At 42.6% G+C, this 21,147-nt stretch overlaps 1 protein-coding gene across 1 annotated transcript; it reads left to right on the forward strand.

Annotated features, from left to right (window-relative positions):
* The first annotated feature begins 13,662 nt into the window (after positions 1-13,662).
* On the forward strand, positions 13,663-20,660 carry ADCYAP1 (adenylate cyclase activating polypeptide 1). Its single transcript, XM_045886398.2, has 4 exons — positions 13,663-13,829; positions 16,033-16,164; positions 16,621-16,719; positions 17,873-20,660. The coding sequence occupies exons 1-4, from the start codon at positions 13,720-13,722 to the stop codon at positions 18,060-18,062; spliced, it is 531 nt and encodes a 176-aa protein (XP_045742354.1). The 5' UTR covers positions 13,663-13,719; the 3' UTR covers positions 18,063-20,660.
* The last annotated feature ends 487 nt before the right edge of the window (positions 20,661-21,147 follow it).

Raw genomic sequence — 21,147 nt, forward strand, 5'->3', positions numbered from 1 at the left:
TCATCTCTCTTGTGTCTCTTCTTATAAGGCACTAATTCCATTCATGAGGGCTCCACTTTCATGACCTAATTACCTCCTAAATGTTTCACCTCCAAATACCATCACATTGGGGATTTGGGCTTCAACATATGAATTTTGGGGGGACACATTCTGTCCATGCCAGCAACTCAATAGACAACTTACAAAAATGCATTTTGATTCCAGTTATTTTGATTGTAAACTTCTCAGTGGCAGAGAGTTTACATGTCTTAGGCTTCTCTAACCCTTTCCATACATGACATTAATTGACAAATACTTGGTAATTTTTAAAAATTATTAAGTGGAGTCAGTGTGGAGACCAAGGAGGGGCTTGAAGTCACGACCCTGAGATTAAGACCTGAGCTGAGATCAAGATCAGATGCTTAATGGACTGAACCATCCAGGTGCCCAGCTTGGCGGTGTTTTTATTTTGATTTGGTTTTAGTAGATATGGTAGAGGTCTACTGACCGTGACTGCACATACTGTGCTGCTCTATGTACTACATATTTGGAGTTTTATATAATTCTGAATTCCTTTAGCTCAAGAGTTGGGATATTTGCATCATATTTTACGAGGGCTTGCTTCTAAATATAAAAGTTCACTCAACATTAGGCTATAGTAAAAGAGAACAGGTAAAAATCTTTCCCACTCTAAAATATGTGTTTCTCCCTATAGTAGAGGCATCTGGAGAGGGAAGATGAATGCCTTCAGAGTGAAGCTGACTTTATAGAGGAGTGCCTTTCACTAAATTGAGAACCTGTGTGTTCAGGGTTCTCCGGTGCTCTGTTTGAAAGGTCCTGTGGCCTCCTTCTTTTGTTCTCTGCCTATTACTCTGCGTTATGCAGTTTTTCTTTTTTCTTTTTTTCTTTTTTCTTTTCTTTTCTTTTCTTTTCTTTTTATTCTTATGTTAATCCCCATACATTACATCATTAGTTCTAGATTGCAGTTTTTCTAAAGAGATTTTATTTACTTGGTAAAACACTTGTCTTCCTGGCACAGTCTTACTTCTGAAGTGTCTGTTGTATGGATCTTTAGGGAGTGACCATCACACCCTGTTGCCCTAGTGTGTGTAAACCACACAGACAGCTCTACACAGATTACCTGATCTGCATATCATGGATTAAGGTGGCACAGTAACTTGTTGTTTTAACACACTAAGAAGTATCATAAAATTGCAAGCCATTTTTTTTTTAAAGATTTTATTTATTTATTTGCGAGAGAGAGAATGAGAGACAGAGAGCATGAGAGGGAGGAGGGTCAGAGGGAGAAGCAGACTCCCCGCTGAGCAGGGAGCCCGATGTGGGACTCGATCCTGGGACTCCAGGATTGTGACCTGAGCCGAAGGCAGTCGCTTAACCAACTGAGCCACCCAGACGCCCTGCAAGCCATTTTTAAAGCATTAGATGGAGTTAACAATTGGCTTAATCTCTTAGGCCCTGTAGCCACTTCTGTTCAGCAAGTTTATTATGGCTGTCACTTTACCTGGTTCCGTTATATTTATGTACTCCCTTTCTTCTCAAAGTGCTTCTAAATATGTTTTAATATATTAATTCTGTGTAGGGAGACCAGAATTTCATCCTAATTTAAAGATGGAAAATGATTGCAAAATGGAAGTTGAAGGTGAGGGTATATGCGTAAAACAGGCAGAGGTTTTTGCCTGCATACGCAGGAAGTACCAGATCCTCCATTCTTTGTGATTAGCTTTACCCACTGTTCATTAAAGGGCTCTTCCATATTTTCCAGCATCCTCTGGTAATTACTGCATTTTTTTCTTTTTGGAAAAGGGAATTATACCTCCTGTATTAGTTTCCTAGGGCTGCAGTAGCAACGTACCATAAACTGGGTGGCTCAGAACAACAGAAATTTATTGTCTCACTGTTCCAGAAGTTATAAGTCCAAGTCAAGGTGTTGGCAGGGCTATCTTCCTGCTGAAACCTTCAGCAGAAGGAACCTTCCTTGCCTCTTTCAGCTTCTGGTAATCCTAGACATTCCTTGGTTTGTGATGGTATCACTCCAGTCTTCACATGGCATTCTCCTTATGTCTCTTCACATAATCTTCTCTTTGTGCAAATGTGTGTCCATATCCAAATCTCTCCATATTATAAGGATATCAATTCTGTTAAATTAGAGACCACCATAATGATCCCATCTTAACTTGACAACATCTGCAAACACCCTATTTTCAAATAAGATTACATTCTGGGGTACTGGGAGGTTAGAATTTCAACAGGTATTTTTTGGAGGACATAATTCAATCCATAACACCACCTCTTGAAAATTCTGACTAATGGTGCCTCAAACATGGCACCTGACCAATCCTGCTTGCTAGATGTTGTTCAGCTCTGATAATAACCAGAAACCTGGCATGGAAAGGGTATACTTTATAAAGAGGGGGAAGGTCAGAAGACACTTAATTAAATGTCTGAGCCTCCTTGGTCTCACAAAATATGACGATAGACTTGGATCATAAAGGAGCCAAATTCTGAGTAACACACAAACTAGATGATCCACCTCTGAATAATGTAGGATAAACTATACTTCCAAGATACAGTTCACCCCCATTGAGCACAAATTTGATTTAAAACATTCAGTTAATCTTATCAGTAATGACTTAACGTGAGAAAATTTGATACGTACATAGGACATGGCCACTGTTGACGACTGCATTGCTTGGCTTTCCCCTCTGCTATATTTCTTCTCCCACCTGCCTTTGCGCCACTTACTTCTTTAATGTGTTTTCTTGGTTCTATGCTTCCTTCTGCCCTGATTTGCCTTTAACTTTCTAGTGGAGGTCATAGATCAGACCTCCATGATGAGAAGCATCAAATGGATGCTTAGCTCAGTATAAGACAAAAGAAATTTTAACAAAGAGGAAGTACACATGTATTGGAAATGTAATAAAGAAAAGCCAAGCATTATATTTAAAAATAAAACTCATACTTATTTTTCTTATTTTATATATATATATATGTATATATTATATATATTCATTTAAAATGCTTTTAAGAAAAAAATGGATAAGCACAAAAAGAAAATAGAAAGAATCCATGATCCCCTTCAGAATTCTAACCCTGGTGATGAACATTGTTAATGCTTTGGTATATGTCCTTCCAGATGCACATGTATAAGTGTTTTTTACAAAATTGGTATTGTATTGTACAGGTGGATTTATAATCTGCTCTCGCTCTCTTTTTAACAACATATTGTGAGCATCTTTTCATGCGATTAAAGATTTTTCTACAGCATCACTCCATTTCATCATTTACAACAGAAATGATGTTCCATTGTAGGAATGTACTAAAGGAAATTTAATCAGTCCCTTATTATGGGACATTTTATGGTTGTTTTAAAATGCTCCTTATCATAGTCAATGGTGCTGTATATAGGGTTGCAGTTAATCTTTGGATAGATCCATGCTTATTTCCTCAGAATAAATTCATAGAAGTAAAATCAGTGGGCCAAATTTATGTATAATTGACAAACTACTCTCTGGAAAAGTTGGATCAATTTATACTCCTGCCAGCAGTGCTTGAGAGCACATATTTCCTGGCACATTTGACAATACAGCATAGTAGAATATAAAAAAATCATTCCGATTTGGTAAATTAAAAAATGACATTTTAATTTGTGTTTGTAGGAGCATTTGTGTTACATAGAATAGGATGAAGGAATAAACATAAAGTACATAAATGTAAGGAAATAAACAGTATTATGTAATTTTCAATGGAAAGTATAGGATACTGGGACAACTATCCATTTGCAAAAAGAAAAATTTTGTGCAAATTTGTTGGCCATTCATATTTCTAACTTTGCAAAATTGCCTTTTTTATATCCTTTACCAACTTTGCATGTAGGTGTAATTGTCTTTTCTTTATGGATTTGTAAGTTCTTTAAATAGATATATTTTTTATGTTCCAATAAAACTTTATTATGGACACTGAAATTTATTTTCATATAATTTTCACATGTCACAAAAATATTCTTCTATTAATTTTTTTCCTCAATCATTTAAAAATATAAAAACTATTCTTAGTGCCCAGGCCATACAAAAACAGTCAGTGGGTTTGATTTGGCACAGGGGCTCTAGTTTGCTGATCCATGAATTATTAGAAGGGATAAAGAAACCAGAAATAATAATTATGTATAAAAATAAATGACTGTACACATTTCCTTTCCTTCTCTTAATTTCTTTTCAAAAGATACATGACTATTTAAAGCAAAAATTATGGCATTGTTTTGGTGGTTTAAAATGTGTCCACAAATTCTTTGATACTCCTACCTTCAAAAGACATATGCTATACTTAATGACTCATTTCTTTTTTTTATGTGATTTTTTTTTTAGTGTAAGTGTAACTTCATTATTATTTTTTTTACAGTGTTATATTAGTTTCAGGTGTATAAACTCAACACCCCAAAACCAAATAATCCAATTAAAAAATGGGCAGAAGACATGAACAGACATTTCTCCAAAGAAGACATACAGATGACCAACAGACACATGAAAAGATGTTCATCTTTACTTACCATCAGGGAAATGCAAATCAAAACCACAATGAGATATCACCTCACACCTGTGAGAATGGCTAAAATCAACAACACAAGAAAAAACAGGTGTTGGCGAGGATGTGGAGAAAAAGGAACCCTTGTGCACTGTCGGTGGGAATGCAAATTGGGGCAGACACTATGGAAATCAATATGGAGGTACCTCAAAAAGTTAAAAATAGAACTACCCCATGATCCAGCAACTGCACTGCTGGGTATTTACCCAAAGAATACAAAAACACTACTTCAAAGGGATACATGCACCCCTATGTTTATAGCAGCATTATTTACAATAGCCAAGCTATGGAAGCAGTCCAAGTGTCCATCAACAGCTGAATGCATAAAGAAGTGGTATATATATAGAATGGAATGCTATTCAGCCATAAAAAAGAATGAAAGCTTGCCATTTGGAATGATGTGGATGGAGCTAGAGAGTATTATGCTAAGCGAAATAAGTCAGAGAAAAACAAATACCATATGACTTCACTCATATGTGGAATTTAAGAAACAAAACAAAGGGAAAAAAAGAGAGAGAGGAAAACCAAGAAACAGACTCTTAACTACAGAGAACAAATTGATGGTTATTGGGGGGGCGGGGTGGGATGGATTAAATAGGTGATTGGGATTAAGGAGTATACTTGTCCGATGAGCACTGGGTGATGTAAATTCTTCATATTTTGAAAAATTGAATTCCTTATTTTTCATAAACAATGGCAACATTTCCCCCAAGTTTTCATGTGCCATTTAATTTTATTTGTACTTTTTCTTTAATACAGAGAAATTTAAACAATATTTTAGTCAATTTCTCAATCTCTTCCTTTTTGGTTTCTTTCAAATTGTCAGTCTTTCCTTTCCAATCCTAAAATTATTTATATATTTTTCTAGTATTTTTGTGATTTATATTAAAAAAATTTAGTCCATATCAATATGTTTGAGATTGTTGTAGGATAGGAAATGGCATTCTAATTTTTCTTTTTTGTGCAAGTGGATAGTCAGTTGTCCCAGGATTCTTTCTACTGGGAATTACATAATAGTGTTTATATCTTCATACACTTGATGTTCATTCTTTTGATCTACTATTTCATAAGCACCACACTGTTTTTTTTTTTTTTTAGCACCACACTGTTTTAATTGCTGCAACTTTATCACATTTTTAATACCTGTGGTACAACCTTATTCATTATTTAATTCTTTAAAACGTTCTTTAAAATGATACACATAACCTCTTCACTTATTTGAAAATTTCAAGAAAAACCAAGAAAAATTGTTCAAACTACTGCCTTAAAGCTCATGTTTTGGGGGTGCCTGGGTGGCTCAATTGTTTAGCGTCTGACTTTGGCTCAGGTCATGATCCCAGGGTCCTGGGATTGAGCCCCGCATTGGGCTCCCTGCTCCGCGGGAAGCCTGCTTTTCCCTCTCCCACTCCCCCTGCTTGTGTTCCCTCTCTCGCTGTGTCTCTATCTGTAAATAAATAAGTAAAATCTTTTTTTAAAAAAAAAAGCTCATGTTTTGTTAAATAATCATATGCTTTTATGAAAGCTGATGCTTCTTTTTCCTTTAATAATAATGGTAATTATACAGTAATAACAGGGGGGCCAAATGGTAGAAAGCACAGTAACTTTGGAAACAGCTAGCCCTGGGCTAGAAAGCCTACTTTGTCCTTTGTTAGCTGTGTGCCTTGGCAAGTTAATTCACTTTTAAGGGTCTTGGTTTACCCATTAGTAAAAATAGGAATAATAGTACCTTATCTACTTCCCAGGGCAATAAAAGGATTAAATGGGACATTGTTTGCTAACAGAGCCTGTCACTGCTATCAAAGAAGGAGGATCTATTGTTTGTAAAACATTTTTATATGTATCATGGCATTTGACTCACAAAACACTTGACTCACTGGCAATCATAAAGTTTCTGTGGTATTGAATTACGTGATGATTCAATAAGATACGATGATGATGATGTTATAGCTACTAAATGGTGATCTTACAAAGTAATACTCTTTTTTTTTTTACTTAAACAAATCACTGAAACTTTTGCTACATTCTTAGCTATGAAATCATTTTTAAATAATATTTAGGATGGCAATATTTTTTACCTTTTCTTTCTTTTTTTTTTTTTTTAAGATTTTATTTATTTGATAGAGAGAGACACAGCGAGAGAGGGAACACAAGCAGGGGGAGTGGGAGAGGGAGAAGCAGGCTTCCCGTGGAGCAGGGAGCCTGATGTGGAGCTCAATCCCAGGACCCCGGGATCATGACCCGAGCTGAAGGCAGACGCTTAATGACTGAGCCACCCAGGCACCCCATTTTTTACCTTTTCAATAATTTGATATGTATAAATGAGGATGCATGCACTATTAATGTATATATTTTTAGAAGCATATATATTCTGTAAAGCAAAGTTGGTAGTCTAGCTTAACCAGTTTGTATTGTGTTAAAAGCATTTGATTCCTATTATATGAAACATAATTTTTAATTTGAAAATTAATAAGAAATCCATTCTCTTCTTAGTTGAGTCAAGTCACAGATTAAAGCTCATATTAAATAAGTAGTTCGTATTATAACAACTCTAGAGAAAATAAATGTGTAAACCAATATAATTTACTAAATCATTAAGACTGTCTGGAGTCATTGAGAATTGAATTTGAATCTGCATTACAGAGATTCAAGCTGTGTGACTTCCTATGTTACCTAACCACTTGACCCTCAGCTTCTCATCTGTAAAATGGAATAATAATAGTGTCTAGAAAAAAGATTGTTTGAAGATAAAGGAAGTAATTCTATCGAGTATTTAGCACACAGTATGTGTTCACTAAATAGTTATTATTGTTGTTATTAACTGATGAGTAGCGAAATCATGCAGCCTCATTGGAAGGAAGAATTTAAAAGTATGTAAAGCAATAATAATTGAAGTTTTAAAATAGTAAACTCATGGCAAATATAATCATATTCCAAACAGATGATAACTTAAAACAAAATCATGCCTGTGTATATTTGGGTGGAGAGAAAGATTAGTTAAAAAGTCTTTGCAAAGTTATGATCATTACCACAAAGTGCTTAGTAATAAGGATAATGAAAAACAAAGGCTCCAAAATTATTACAACGAAACCTATATTCACAGATAGATAAGGCTGAGTCTAAACCAAGAGGACAGAGGTTTGATGCTATGAACTCATAGAACATTATCTTTTTTTGATTTACACATAAAAACCTTGTTTTATTCTGCACACAGATCTTCCAACATTTTCAGAAGCTGTCACAAAAACTAGTTTAGGATATCGGGTTTCCTGGATCCTCTCCAAGCTTTTCTTCCTGCAATTAAGCGTTATATGATCAGAGGATTTAGACTGAAGTAGAGAAAAGACTTTCTTGTTTTTGTCTTTTAAGAGGACATGTTCTGGAAATCTCAGGAGAATATGGCAGATGCTGCACAGTGAAGTCTGGGGTATATATTTTTGGTACCCAGTAAACAAACATTCAGAGAATAAGGTCTTAGAAAAGTCATATATGTGAGAGAGTTGAAATCATCCAAACCTGAAGCAAAGATTAGATCCTAGTTTTTGCTTCTTGAATGTCTGCTTTATCTTAAAACAAGCAACAAAATTTCTTGGCCCTGTGAACCTGCAATTCTGTTCTTGAATTAGAGAGAGATGCTTTTGCTCATGTGGCTTGGAAAGGCTTCTTGGTTGTTTTTAAGTGTGTGAAGCACTAAATTTTGAAGGTCAGAGAAGTCATGACACATTATTGGTAAGCTCATCAGTTTCTTACTTCATAGTGTGTTCAGAGGGGCATGATGCAGGCAGTCCAGGAGGTGATGGTCATGATGTTCTGCTGCAGAACATTTGGGTTTCCCTACAGGTGTAATTGGTATGAAATGAGTCATTAGTCATCACATTTTTCTGGAAGAGTCAGAAGAGAAAAAGTTTAGAGTGAAATTGAATACAGTTTGTAATTTCCTTTTGTCACTGATATGAGGGAATGATGTTTTGCATCAAGCTTGTTTACCGAAAAAGCTTACTATAGGCTGGTTCTTATGCTAAGTAGTGGCTAGAAATGAGTAGAATGAGAATATAAGACTTTTCTAATCAGATTTATTATTATTTATACTAGGAATTTATGAAGATGCTGTGTGCAAACATGTCCTTTCATATGGTTAAAAAAAATCAGTAAGAGTAGGGGATGGGGAGAGAGGAGGTATAGGGCAATGGGGGAGGGCTACATAGCCATAAAAGGAAAAGTGAACTCATGGAAACTACATGTAGGATGCGTAGCTAGGCCAAAAGGAAAGTGGTGAAAATATCCTTACCCTAGGGAACTGAGTCCTGTCTATGCCAAGTATTTGCTAATGTTGTGAAACTATCTGCAAATTCAAACTCTCAGTAAATATACTAGACATATTTCTCCTGTTTGGATACAAAACTCACCTTTTCAAGGGCTAAAGCATTCTTTAATTTGAGTGTTGATTGAGGTTTCAAGGCTTGAAACTTCAGCAAGGACAGATGTGTCAAGTGACCAGAAAAAACAATTCAGGCAAGTATTAGTTTGACTTGTAGCTAGGATTCACCATTTCAGACCAAAAGTCATGTTTTCATATCTTAAGGACAAACAGGACAAAAAGCAATTAATACATTAGGGGATTGAAATTCAAGGTCTCTGATCATTTTCAACAAATATTTTCAAATAGCCTGTGCTGGGTAGGTGGAGGCATAGCCCCAGAGGGATGCCTTCTGTCCCTCCTGCTCTCAGAGGACGTAGGAGAAACCTACCACTGGCAAGATTTCCGTGGTTGCATTAGCTTTTCTAACTAGATGTGATTCCAATCTAGTCTAGTCTACACCAGTCTTCGCTTCCACAGCCAGGAAAGAAACTTTGCTGCCTAGGAATTCTACTAGGTCTGGTGAACGTTGTGGGGACAGGACGGGGTTGCCTGAAAGGGTACTTGAAATTCCTTTGTGTTATCTGTTAATTGAAAGGAAGTTCTAACTTTTGGGTCCCTTCTTCATTCCCTCCCTTTTCTCCCCTGTCGTTTTCAGTTATATACAGGATATCTGACGGTTTCTCTCGCTTTTAACCTCAGTCGCCTTAGGAGGATGTAAACATCTCTTTGGGAGAGAACCAGGGTGAGATCAGGATAAAATTGGAAGGCTCTCCCCCTTGTCGTGCCCTGCCCTGTCCTGCCCCGGTTCTCCTTTCACTCTCCCTCCTCTTTCCCCTTCTCCCAGAAAGGATGCGTTGGGTGAACACTCCTCGAAGGCCCCAGGCCTCGCTTTAAGCCAGATCGTGTCTGCATTTGCAATGAACTAGTCCGTACCAGACGCGGTTTCCTAAGTGGCCTCGGCCGGGACACTTCGTCAGTGCTGGTCCGGGCCTTTCCAGCTCCACATTTCTACCTGATGCACCCCTCTTCTTCGCCGCTCCCCAGACACAAATGCTCCCCGAAAGCAGCGGCAGTTAACATTCTGATTAGAATGTTCCTCGATATTAACAGCAAATTACTACTCTCAGGGAGGACTTGGGGGATAGTTTTGGTCTTTGAGACATCCGTTGCCCGGTATTTGCCTCCATCCAATAGAAAGCAGGAGGAGCCTACGCTCACGCGGGAGGATTTGGCGAGGTGGGGATGCAACCACAGACTCTCGCAGTTTTGTTGGAGTCCGGTCCTCAGCTTCTAGTTCCTCCCCTTCCGCAGCCTTCCCGGTACCCCCCGGGCTCAAGGGCCCAGGGCCAGAACTTTTGAGAATAGGAAAGCTTCTTTACTCAAAGGATGCCAAAGTCGCCTAATCAGAGACCGTCAGTGGCTCGAAAGATCCGTGGGACCGTCCTGTCCCTAACTCGATTCCCCCAGGCAGCTGTGGGTCCCGGCTGGGCAGGTCTTTAGATTGTGCCCAGCAACGGTTGGGTCTTGGAAGCTTGATTTTCTGAAGGTCAGTGACTAAGAATCTCCAAATGATTTCTTTGCTTAGTCTTTCACTTTCGTGAATGGGTTCAGGCCTCAAGGCCCTCGGTGATGGAGTGCTTGCTGGGCCCCGAGTTCCGCGCCTAGTTAGGTCCTGAGTGCCTAAGCTGAGCAGAGTGGAAGTGGCACAGCCCTTGCAAACTAGGGCACAGTTAAGATTCTGGCGGGCCCCGGAGCCAGTAGTTCCGTCACGCACCCCACAAAGTTAATGTTGTTTGTGGTTTTCTTTTTGATAGGCCGTGAAGTCAACATTCTCCCCACATGGTGGCTCCCTTTACTAAAGTTGAGTAGTGAATTTGTACAGGGAGTCTTGGAAATTTTCAAATGTTTCTACAGATTGAACTCATTTCAGAATTCGCGTGGGTGGGAAGAGTAAGGATTTTTTAATCGGGTTCACCTTTGACGCGAAGCAAGGCGGAAGACAGGAAAGTCACCGTCGGTAATAGCTTTGGGCGCTTTAGTAAGAAAGATGTCTCTGCTTGATTATCCGGTTGGTCGTGTTCACCGCAGGCTCTTTGTGTGAGAATTTACTCCAGAGGCAGAGCTGAACACAGAACACATGCATGTAAATACTCCAACATAAATATGCGAACACATGCACTGGAGACAAAGAGATACATCCCCACATAGATGTGGTTATTGCAGGCAGGTAATCTGGAGCATCCCCAGGAATAAACTAAGAAGCAGCGAGTAGCCTCTGGTCATTAATGCCCAGGAATGAGCAAAACTTTGTCTTCTTGAAGGAAATATTAGATCTTAAAAAAGAAAGTAGGAAAGGCATTCTGAATGAGAAACATTATAATTTTGTCTTAGGAAAAGCATGCAGAACTAATATAGCTTATTTAAATGTTAGCTCCAAATTATAATAGGAAATACTCCCACTAAATTGCCATTTCCTCTAAGTTTTGTTTAAGGTCCAAATAATTAAAATGCACACTAATGGTTATTGATGGTTCTATTTCCTTTGAGCAATAAAAAGAAATAGACTTGATTTTCTCTTACTGGAGTAGAAATTTAGGAATCTTCTTAAATTGCCCAGGGGCTTGAAAGCCTCCGGGTGGCTGTAGTCTTCTCTTATTGCTTTCCCACGTCATTTTCAGCTAAAAAAATTTTTTAACGGTTCCCAATGGAGGGATTCCCGTTAGAAACCCTCAGCAAGTGAACTTGTACTGGGAATCCTCACACTTTCCCAGTCTGTCTGTATTTCCCCAAACAGAACTCAAGTTGTAAATAAAGGGGAATAACGTATTTCTCACTACCAAATTCTTAAAATTTCAAGTTTTGTGGAAAATACAATTTCACAGTTTCAATCTTTGAAATCAGTAAGAGCCACAGAAAGTGTGAAGGTGTTCAAATAGGCCATCTAGAGATCTAAAAACCAGAACTAACAGGAAACACAATGCTCTTTACTCAAATGTAGGCAGGGTCTGACTGTTCTCAGCATTAAGGGTATTCATGGACACTGCAAAGGGGGAACGTATCTGAACAGTGGGGAGACTTGGACAGTGAATTGCCACATTAATAGTATCAGTGCCAAATCTTCAGATTTAGAGGCTCTGGTGAAAAATTAAACCAACAGCAATTTTCAATGTTTGTAGCATCTGCGACCAGAATTCAGCACTCAGAGCTTGGACAGCTCCACAGGCCGCGATCGGGTCGCAGCTTTAAGTCTAATCAATCTACTCATAGCCAGACTGTCAACGACAGCCAGACTCATTAGCGATTTACTGAAAATCCTCCAAGACTTCCCTTTAAAAACAAAACGACTTCCACATTTAATTGTCTATCTAAAAGAACATACGCAAGAAATTAGGAGATCTAAATTAAATTTATTAATAGGAGAGCTTGATGGTGCTTAATTCCAGAGACCAGAGCTCTGATTGCTGGGGCTTGATGAAAAGTAAAGAGAAATCGTAGTGACATAATTAAAAACATGACTTTTACCATCCTTGAAATTCTATGAATTCGTTACCCATCTTGAGAAATGGGTAAAATTGAAAACCATCAAAATAACTGCACTTCTTAAAAATTGGATTGTATGAGTGAAAGGTGTTTATGAGAAGTCGATGACTCCGGATCTTATCATCCAAGAGGACAGCACAGAATAGTTAATATGTTCCTTGAGGGACTAGGATGCTGACGTCTTTTTCTGATACCCGATCATTACGTGACTGAAAAAAAAAAAAAAAAGGAAGTCATTCCATGAATAAAAATCGGAGCGCAACAGTGCAACAAAATATTCTGTACTTAAAGGCCACAGGCAGACAGATGTTGACAAGGAAGGCTCTTCTAAAACCACGTTCAGATAGATTTCTGCTAACTGCACATATAAATAGGAGCATAGGGCCGGTCACCTCTGTAACCACTGGCATCAGCAGCTGCAGAAGCCGCAGCTTCAGACACAGCCAGAGGGACCTCAGAGCAGAGAAGGCGCTGCCGACTTGCACAACTGCCTGACCAGGCGGTTCCAGCAGACCCCAGCTGAGCTGCGGCCCTCCCTCTTCCTTCTTCTACTTCTTTGACTTTCCCTCTTTTCCTTAATCACTTACTTCTTTCTCCTGGTGGACTTAGGCCACTTTGTCTCCCACCCCCACTTGAGCTCCTCGCCTCCTCTTTCTTCCTTCTCCATCTCTCTCCTCGCCCCCTTCTCTCGGTGTCACGCTTCCTTCTAGTTCTGTGCGTCTGCAAACTTTTGAACAGAATACTGGCCTCAGCAAACAAGTCCTCCAGCTCCTCCTGCTGCTCCTGCTCATTCCTGCGGCTTCTCAGACACTAACGCCAGACGGTGATGCCTCTTGGGTTGTGACTCCAGCGCAGAAACTTGGAGGAGCCCTTTGCCCGCCGTCTTACTTGGCAACAAACCTCTCCTAGCAGCGGTAAGAGTTGAATGGTAAGGGGAAAAATATCTTACCAAACCAAACGACTCCTTTGTTGATTCTTTCACCCCTCAGCATCAGGGTACGAGTTAGCGTTCCTTCGCACCAGGTTTGGCGAGTTATCGGGCTCTAGGTATATACATATTTTTTTCTCACTATAGCGAGAGGGAAGTGGCAGGGTGCGCACAGGCTGTCATTAAGCGGTATTCAACACTGGGAGCCGGAGCTTTGCTCTGTCCCTCCCCCAGCTCGGGGAGTTTCCTGGGGTTGGCGGGTGAAAGGCCAGGGGCGTTCTGACAGCTGTGTGCCCTCTTTTCCCTTCTGCGCAGAATGACCATGTGTAGCGGAGCGAGGCTGGCCCTCCTGGTCTACGGGATAATAATGCACAGCAGCGTCTACTGCTCACCTGCCGCCGCAGGACTCCGGTTTCCTGGAATCAGGTAGGTGCTGGCCGCCCGGGCTGAGCTGAGGCTTGGTTTCCCCTAACACTTCCTCCTGGTCGTCCTCCTGCAGTTGCGCGGTCCCGGCTATGACCATCTCCCCACCGGCTCCCAGTACGCCGCTGTCAGCCTGGGTCCGGCCTCGGGTCCCTGGCCCTGGACCCGGCTCAGCACAAGGTCCGGGCAGGCTCCACTGCGGCTCAGCGCCCCTCCCCCAGCCCAGCCCGCCGCAGCAAAGGGGCCGGGGTAAAGCAAGGGAGCTTCAGCCGGCTAGAGAAACCTCCCCTCCCCCAGCCCCGCCCGCGGGGGGCAGGGCCGGGCCCCGAGCTTGACTTCTTTTCCCTATTCTTAGCTTGAGTTAGGAGAACTTCTTCTCTGGTGCCCGCAGCCAGGTTGGAGGGTTGAGCGTGAAGCTCCCGTGGACTTTGCTTTGTTACAGCTTGTTCTGGACTATCGGGGCGGGGTCTCCCTCTCTCTCCTCTGATCTCCCTTTCGCTTCAATTCGAATTCTTTCCCCTGGAAGAGCTTTCTCTCAAGTGATACATTTTCCAACTGCAATTTGAATCTCAGACTGTCTTGGGGAGGAGGAGTGTTGGCCGGGTATGGTTGAGGAAAAGCGATTTGAGAGAAGGAAGAACAAGAATGAATCTGAAAGGAAGGGGGAGCTTGTTTGGAGGTCTTGAAAGGAAAGGGGAGGAACGGATGAAACGGATGCAAGGCAGGAGGAAGAGAAAGCAGGCAGGCAGGCAGGACCAGGACAACCCTGCCCGCCCGAGGCTGGAGTAATCCTGGCTTTTTTCTTAACCCCTGGTTTCTAATCGGTTGGCACTGCCAGGTTCCTTACGCAGCCCAAAGTCCTGGGGTGGTCAGCCTGAGAGTGGAAGCTCCCTTTGCAACGCAGCTTCCGCGCTCCGCTGGGCTCCCGGCTCCCTGCAGCTAGGAGCGCGCCTTCTGCCGGCAAAGCTGCTTCTCGGAGCCGCGCCCAAGAAAGGTCGCCTTTAGGGGCCGCTGACCATTGATTTGGCCGGAGAGATGGGTTCTGACTTCAATATTAGGATTCCAGCATCCGGACACGGGGCAGGGATGAAAGTGGCCAGAAAGACCCGGGGACTCTGGGAAGCTGGGCTATAGAAGAGGCGCGTCGCCGACGAAGGGTGGGTGTGGGGCTGACGGAGGCATGTGCTTGCCTTGTCCTTACCTCTCCACGGATGGAGGAAAGGCGAACAGAATAACGAAGTACGACTCTAAACCCTACTAGAGAGCGCTACTTGCCCTGGCCGCGTTCCGACTCTCTCCAGCGGCCCAAAGCGAGGGGGTTTTGCGTTTTAGCCCATCACTTCCCGTCCTATATCAAGGATAGAGGCGCTAGGCAAGGGCGACTTCGAGACCGCGGCGCTCCTGTTGGCTCTCCGTCCCCTGTTGACCCTTTCCCTTTCCGCCGCCCAACATCCCTAACAGATTAGCGCGAACTATTTATTTAGCGGATTTAAAAGTCCTATTTCACTCCTAGCAATTTTCAAAGTCCCGAGTGCCTGGCACTTTCCTTGGGCGAGGAGCACCAGAGTGCGCGGACATGCCACAGAATGAGCCACGGCCAAACGGGCTAAGTTTAGGGGCATCTATTATTCATGTTCCTGCCAGATCCTCTCCCGCCCAAAATAGAAGTCGGAGGTTCTCCGTGACCTACATCTGCGCGGGGAAGGGCTCCCCTGGGCTCAGAGGCTGGTGGGGGTGGCTGGCGGAGTCGGGCGCCGCACACCCCACCCATCCACCCTCCCTCTGTTTCTCTCTGGGCCTCCCTATCGGGTCTTCGCCTTGGCCTGCGTCTTGTCTCTCGTCCCCGCCCGTGGCTGCTTGTTTGGGGCTCAGGCGCCAGGCCCGTAGGGAGGTAGATCCTTTTCGATGGCCAGGTGTACCGGGTCGGCACAGACATCTCGGCTTCCCAGGGCCCTGCAAGGGCGACCCTTTATCCGCGAGAGGACGGGTCGGAGAGCAACTTGGAGGGATGGGGAATTTCTCTTGAGTGTACTTTCTTTCGCCTTCCCTCTACCCCCTCCTCCGTCCCGGAAGAAGTGTCAATTCTCCGTGGGGGGACCTTTAGAAAGAAGGAAAATCAATCGCGAGCCCCTTTCTCTGGGTCCTTGCAGAGCCGGGGAGGGACTTACACTGACCACTCCTTCTACCTCCCCGGCTATCCCCGCAGGCCGGAGGACGAGGCGTACGACGTGGACGGAAACCCGCTGCAGTACTTCTACGACTCTGACCCTCCCGGCGTGGGGAGCCCCGCCTCCGCGCTGCGCGACGCCTACGCGCTCTACTACCCCGCAGAGAAGAGGTACCACCCGCGCGGCCTCCGCTACGGCCCGGGACTGAGGTGGCGGGAGGGGTAGGGTGGTGGCCCACCGAATAGGTTGTTTTTCATAAAACCCCTCAAGCCTCTTTTCTCTCTGGCTGGTACCCATGAGAGCGACAGAAAGTTAGTAGCGGGTCGGTCTGTGTGGCCGTAAGGGTCGCGCGGGACCAAAAGGTCTGTGGCCCAAGGAATGGCCGGGAGTGCGCGCCCCAACCAGATTCGATGCCTGCCATCCCTGGAGGACAGCAGGAACTCCCGTTCCTAGCAGTCAGTCGCGGGAACATCCCGAAAGAGTAATTCGCTAGTTTTGTGCCTCCGGAGGGGTTTCCCGTCAGCCTCCCGAAGCGCCGAGGCGCGTGCGTGCCCAGCTGGGGGCCTGGGGCGACCTCTTGGGGACAAAGTCAGTGACCTCGGGCGCTCACTTTGCCTCCCCGTTAGAGATGTCGCCCAAGGGATCCTTAACAAGGCCTACCGCAAAGTACGGGACCAGCTGTCCGCCAGGAAATACCTGCAGACACTCGTGGCCAAGGGCCTGGGGTAAGAGTTTGCGAAAGAGTTAAGCGGCGCAGAACGGCGCGCGAGCTCCGGGGTGGGTGTCCGTGCGAGCGCGCGCGGGGTGGGCGGTGCCGCGTCTGCGTTCGTGCGTGCGCGTGGGCCCGAGGGTGCGTCTGCGCCGCAGGGTCTTCGGGGCCGGCGGGCGATCACAGGCGAAGGTTCTGATGTAGCGCCTTAAGTTTGGCGAGACAGTTCTGAGAGGCAAGAGGCAAGGAGAGGGCAAAGAAACCGGGGAGTTTGATCGTTTTGAATTAAAAAAACAAAGAAAAACCAAATAGTCTCCTTCCCTCCCCTCTCACCTCTCCCAGTCATTGAAAACCTTCGAGCTTCGCGGGACGATTTGCTATAATTTCTTCTAAGCATGATTTTTTTTTTTTTTAAAACCATTCTTTTACTGTAAATTCAAATCGAAACCCAACAAATCCTCAAATTTGGGCAGTTAGGGAAACAAACAGTTCTTGCGCGTGCCAGACAAACCCAGACAGAGCACAGGGCTTGCGTGGAGCATCTCTCAGCAGAAGGCAACGTTTTAATAAAGCCCATGGGGAAACAGATTACATTTTTCGCAATGAATAATTCATGTGATGAAAAATATTGCCTACAGCCTGTCGACTTATATTGTTACCACGTTTTTCAACTTAGCGTGCGCAAGGGGAGGAGTGCTCATGTCTGACTAGGAATTGCAGAATCGATGTAAAACTCCCAGGAAGCAGCCAACGTGGCACTTGGGGCTCTCTGGTTATTTTTTCTGTACCGGGGAGGGGGGTGGTGGTGGGAGGGGTGAGAGGAACAGTTAGGACAAGTTAGTGCAAAAGCGCGGATGGTCAAATCTCAAAGGGCAGTATTTGGGGACAGGTTAGGCGTGACTCGCGCATGCCTCTGGCCCGGACCTCATCTCGGGTCCCTTCCGTAAGGATTTAGTGCCAGGAAAGCCTCGGTGGGGAGGGAGGAATGAGGGGTTTCCATCACAGCCCTCCCCTCCGGCTGCTTATTGGCAGAGGAAGGCGGCGCGGTGGGCAATGAGAGCCGTGCCTTCCCTGAAGGCTCCCGCGTGGGGTGGGGCCCACCTGCTCCCCGCAGCTATTGAATCTGTGTCTCCCGCCCCGCCACCTCTTCCCGACCCCTTTCCTTGCAGTGGGAACCTAGGCGGCGGCGCGGAGGACGACTCGGAGTCTCTCTCCAAGCGCCACTCAGACGGAATCTTCACCGACAGCTACAGTCGCTACCGGAAACAAATGGCTGTCAAGAAATACTTGGCCGCCGTCCTAGGGAAAAGGTATAAACAAAGGGTTAAAAACAAAGGACGCCGAATAGCGTATTTGTAGTGGTGAGTTACCAGCTACCTTGTGTATACAATCCTGACACAATGACAAGTCACTTTCCCACCTGACTGAACAGTCATCGCTCATGTGTTCTATCCAAACATGTATTTATGTATGAAGTAAAGCCATTAAATGAATATTTTGATAATATTGTTTTTTTCTTTTTACAAAGCACTAGAGAATGCACAGATATACTTTGTGGACCAATTATTGATATATATATTACAAATATATATATTAAGAATATTTATAGGTATAATAGCAGTTCATACAGAGTGTGCACAAGGATTGAAAATTCGCCTGAGCTGTTTATGTTTTTATATAAAATAAATAGAAAAATAGACAATCATTGTTTTGAATATTACTCCTATTTTTGTAAAATGGAATTAAAAGGATAGTATTTTTATCCACGACAGGCCTGAAGATATTAATACTGACCATTTGCTACTGTACATAACGATGCCCTGCTCCAGGGAGATTTGGAGGTAATGATTTGGGAGAATTGCTGAAGGGCATTCTTTCCTAGCGAGTCTCTGGGGCAGGTTGCTACAGTCCCAGCTGAACTCAACTAGGACTGTCCCCTTTTGTCCCCCTCGCTGGGTGGCAATTCCAATACTTCTGCTTTCTTTGATTCTACTTTTATGTGTACTTGTCTCTCTTCAGACTCTCAGCCCAGAGGAAATTCTCCTGATAAAAACAACAGCTCAGTGCAAATTGTGCTTCTCCCCAGAATTCACACCACTCCCTGGGGGAAGTGTTGGGTTGTACAGAGAAGGGAGACTTGGTAGAAAAATCTCCCTTTTTTGTACTTCCAGGAAACTCAATATCCCGAGGTTAGGGCAATTGGAACAGAGTGAAGGAAATGTAGGTATATTGGAAGAGGCAGAGCATAAAGCAGTCAGAGGAGGACCCTGGAGAGGGACTGGTTTGGAGCTGCCCCAGGTCTGGGAGGCTGAGGGTAAGCCGAGTCCCACCACAGGTCCCCTGCCTGACTGACTTTGGGCGCTGGATATTGGAAATGGATGCAAAGTACAATGTGTTTTTCTCCAGTGCTGTCAATGCTTCTCATCTTGTGAAATGACCAGGATGCTCCCCTTTGAACCCGGCTCTGTAGGAGCCACACTTTTGTGATTTTCTGAAGACTCTTTCCCACCCTCTTGCACTGTTGAAGTACCGGTTACCATTTTTCATTCATTTCTCTTAAACTTGTGAATGCTTCTTACTTTTTTTGTCGTCTGATGCAAGCACTTATTGTAAAGTTTACGAACCCCTGTGTAGTTACCACTAAGTAATTATGCACTAAATATGAACCTTTTGTTTCTTGTTTATTGAGTTTGTAGGTAAAATGTATTTTTCTACATTATGGCTTATTGCTTAGTAAAATTTATTTCATAAAACCAACCTTTGTCATATTAGAATGTGTAGTGTTCACATGTTGCTCAGTTTTTCTAACTGATAAATCATTTAAACCTCATCTTCATATGTATGAGTACTATATTATATTTGTGGTCAAAAGTGAGGTAAGCAAGCTCCAACAGACCTTGAGAACCTCCCCCTTGTATCCTTTCTTGGCTACAGAAAGCATGTCTGTCTGTTTCCTATCAATTCCTTGAACATGTGAGTAATCTCTATAAACAAAAGAACCTTCACCCAGCAACCAGATCAAGCTACAACAGGCAAACCAGCCAAACTCCCAAAATTCAGGCACAGATTCTTTTGGGAAAAAAAAAAAAGAGAACAAGAAAAGATTAAACATTAGCTTGTAAAGTTTAAAGGACTTTTCTTTTTCCTTTACGGATTTGATTCAGTACGAAGTCATAAATCAAAGAAAACAGAATTGGATTTGCATTCCCAGGCGGGATGGATGCTGCCAGGAGATCACATTGCAAACAGAGAAAGCACAGAGGCATTCGATCTATGCCTGAGTCCTGTGTATGGGATCAATCTTTCTTTAATTCTGCAGTCTCCTCAGGCAATGTGACACGGGATGCAGTTTGCAGCTTTAGTGCCTTTCTTCGCCTTTTAAATCGCCACGAATCACAGATGGCTATTTAGTGGCCCTACAATGCTGCAACACATCGGCTTGCATTTTAGTCTTAATTATTTGTTTCTTGGATAATGGGCAGAGTTTTCTGTATTTGTGTCAGCTGTTAGTGGTGAAATAGGGCTCTAGTTAACCTTTTATTTATGAAGTCTAATTTAGTGTTCCCGTGGCTAGTTGCAAGCATTTACAGTGATCACCCAGTTTAATCTTTTGTATACTTTTTAGAAATGCCAAGAGCCTTACTAACCTGGAGCAGATTTATGATATAGTGATAATTTAGGTAGATGTTAGTCTTGGAGCTCTTATTTTGTGTGCAACTGATTATAAAAACATCTTAACCAAGTATTATTACACACATGATATCTATAACTAGGACTTTGATAACTGTTATATAAAGTGTGTAAAATTTGTATGAATAAATTTTTGTAAACAATGCAACTTCGTCTAATGTTTGGAGAAAAAAAGACATTTAGGAAATAACTAAAATCTCTTAAAGAATTATATTTTCTTTAGCAATCATAAGATCTTTCATGTCTGAAATATATAAGCATCCATGTATTTTCATAAACTGTACTTTAATATATGCTTGATGTGTTAACTGAATTCAACTAAAAATTTAAAGTAGCTACTCAGATGGAGATGCCTAAGAAGATATTAAGTTCATAAATAGGCATGGATGTTGGAACACTTCTCGGATGCACCATTTAGATAAATTTCCATCCCCTAGTGTATATATACATTGCTCAATATTTAGAAAGTTACTATCCACTGGTGGGAGTTAGTACCTGGGTATTAGTTATGCTTCTAAAATAGCAATCTGACATGTTCTTTTACAAGTAACTCTTCAGACTAAATTGGTCTTGATAAAATTCTGCATAAAAATGACTTAAATAATCAGTTTTGGAGGTTTTAAAATATGTTTAGAGATCTACAAACAACTATTTTTGATTAACGTGCTTTGGGTGGAAGGAAAAAGAACATGAACAAGCAAAGAGTTAATTGAATACCTTTAAAAATGTATTTTGAAAGGACAAAATGTGAACA

The sequence above is a fragment of the Mirounga angustirostris genome, unplaced genomic scaffold (assembly GCF_029215605.1).
Source record: "Mirounga angustirostris isolate CCGP_5_RB_7025 unplaced genomic scaffold, mMirAng1.0.hap1 SCAF_14, whole genome shotgun sequence".
Classification (NCBI taxonomy): domain Eukaryota; kingdom Metazoa; phylum Chordata; class Mammalia; order Carnivora; family Phocidae; genus Mirounga; species Mirounga angustirostris.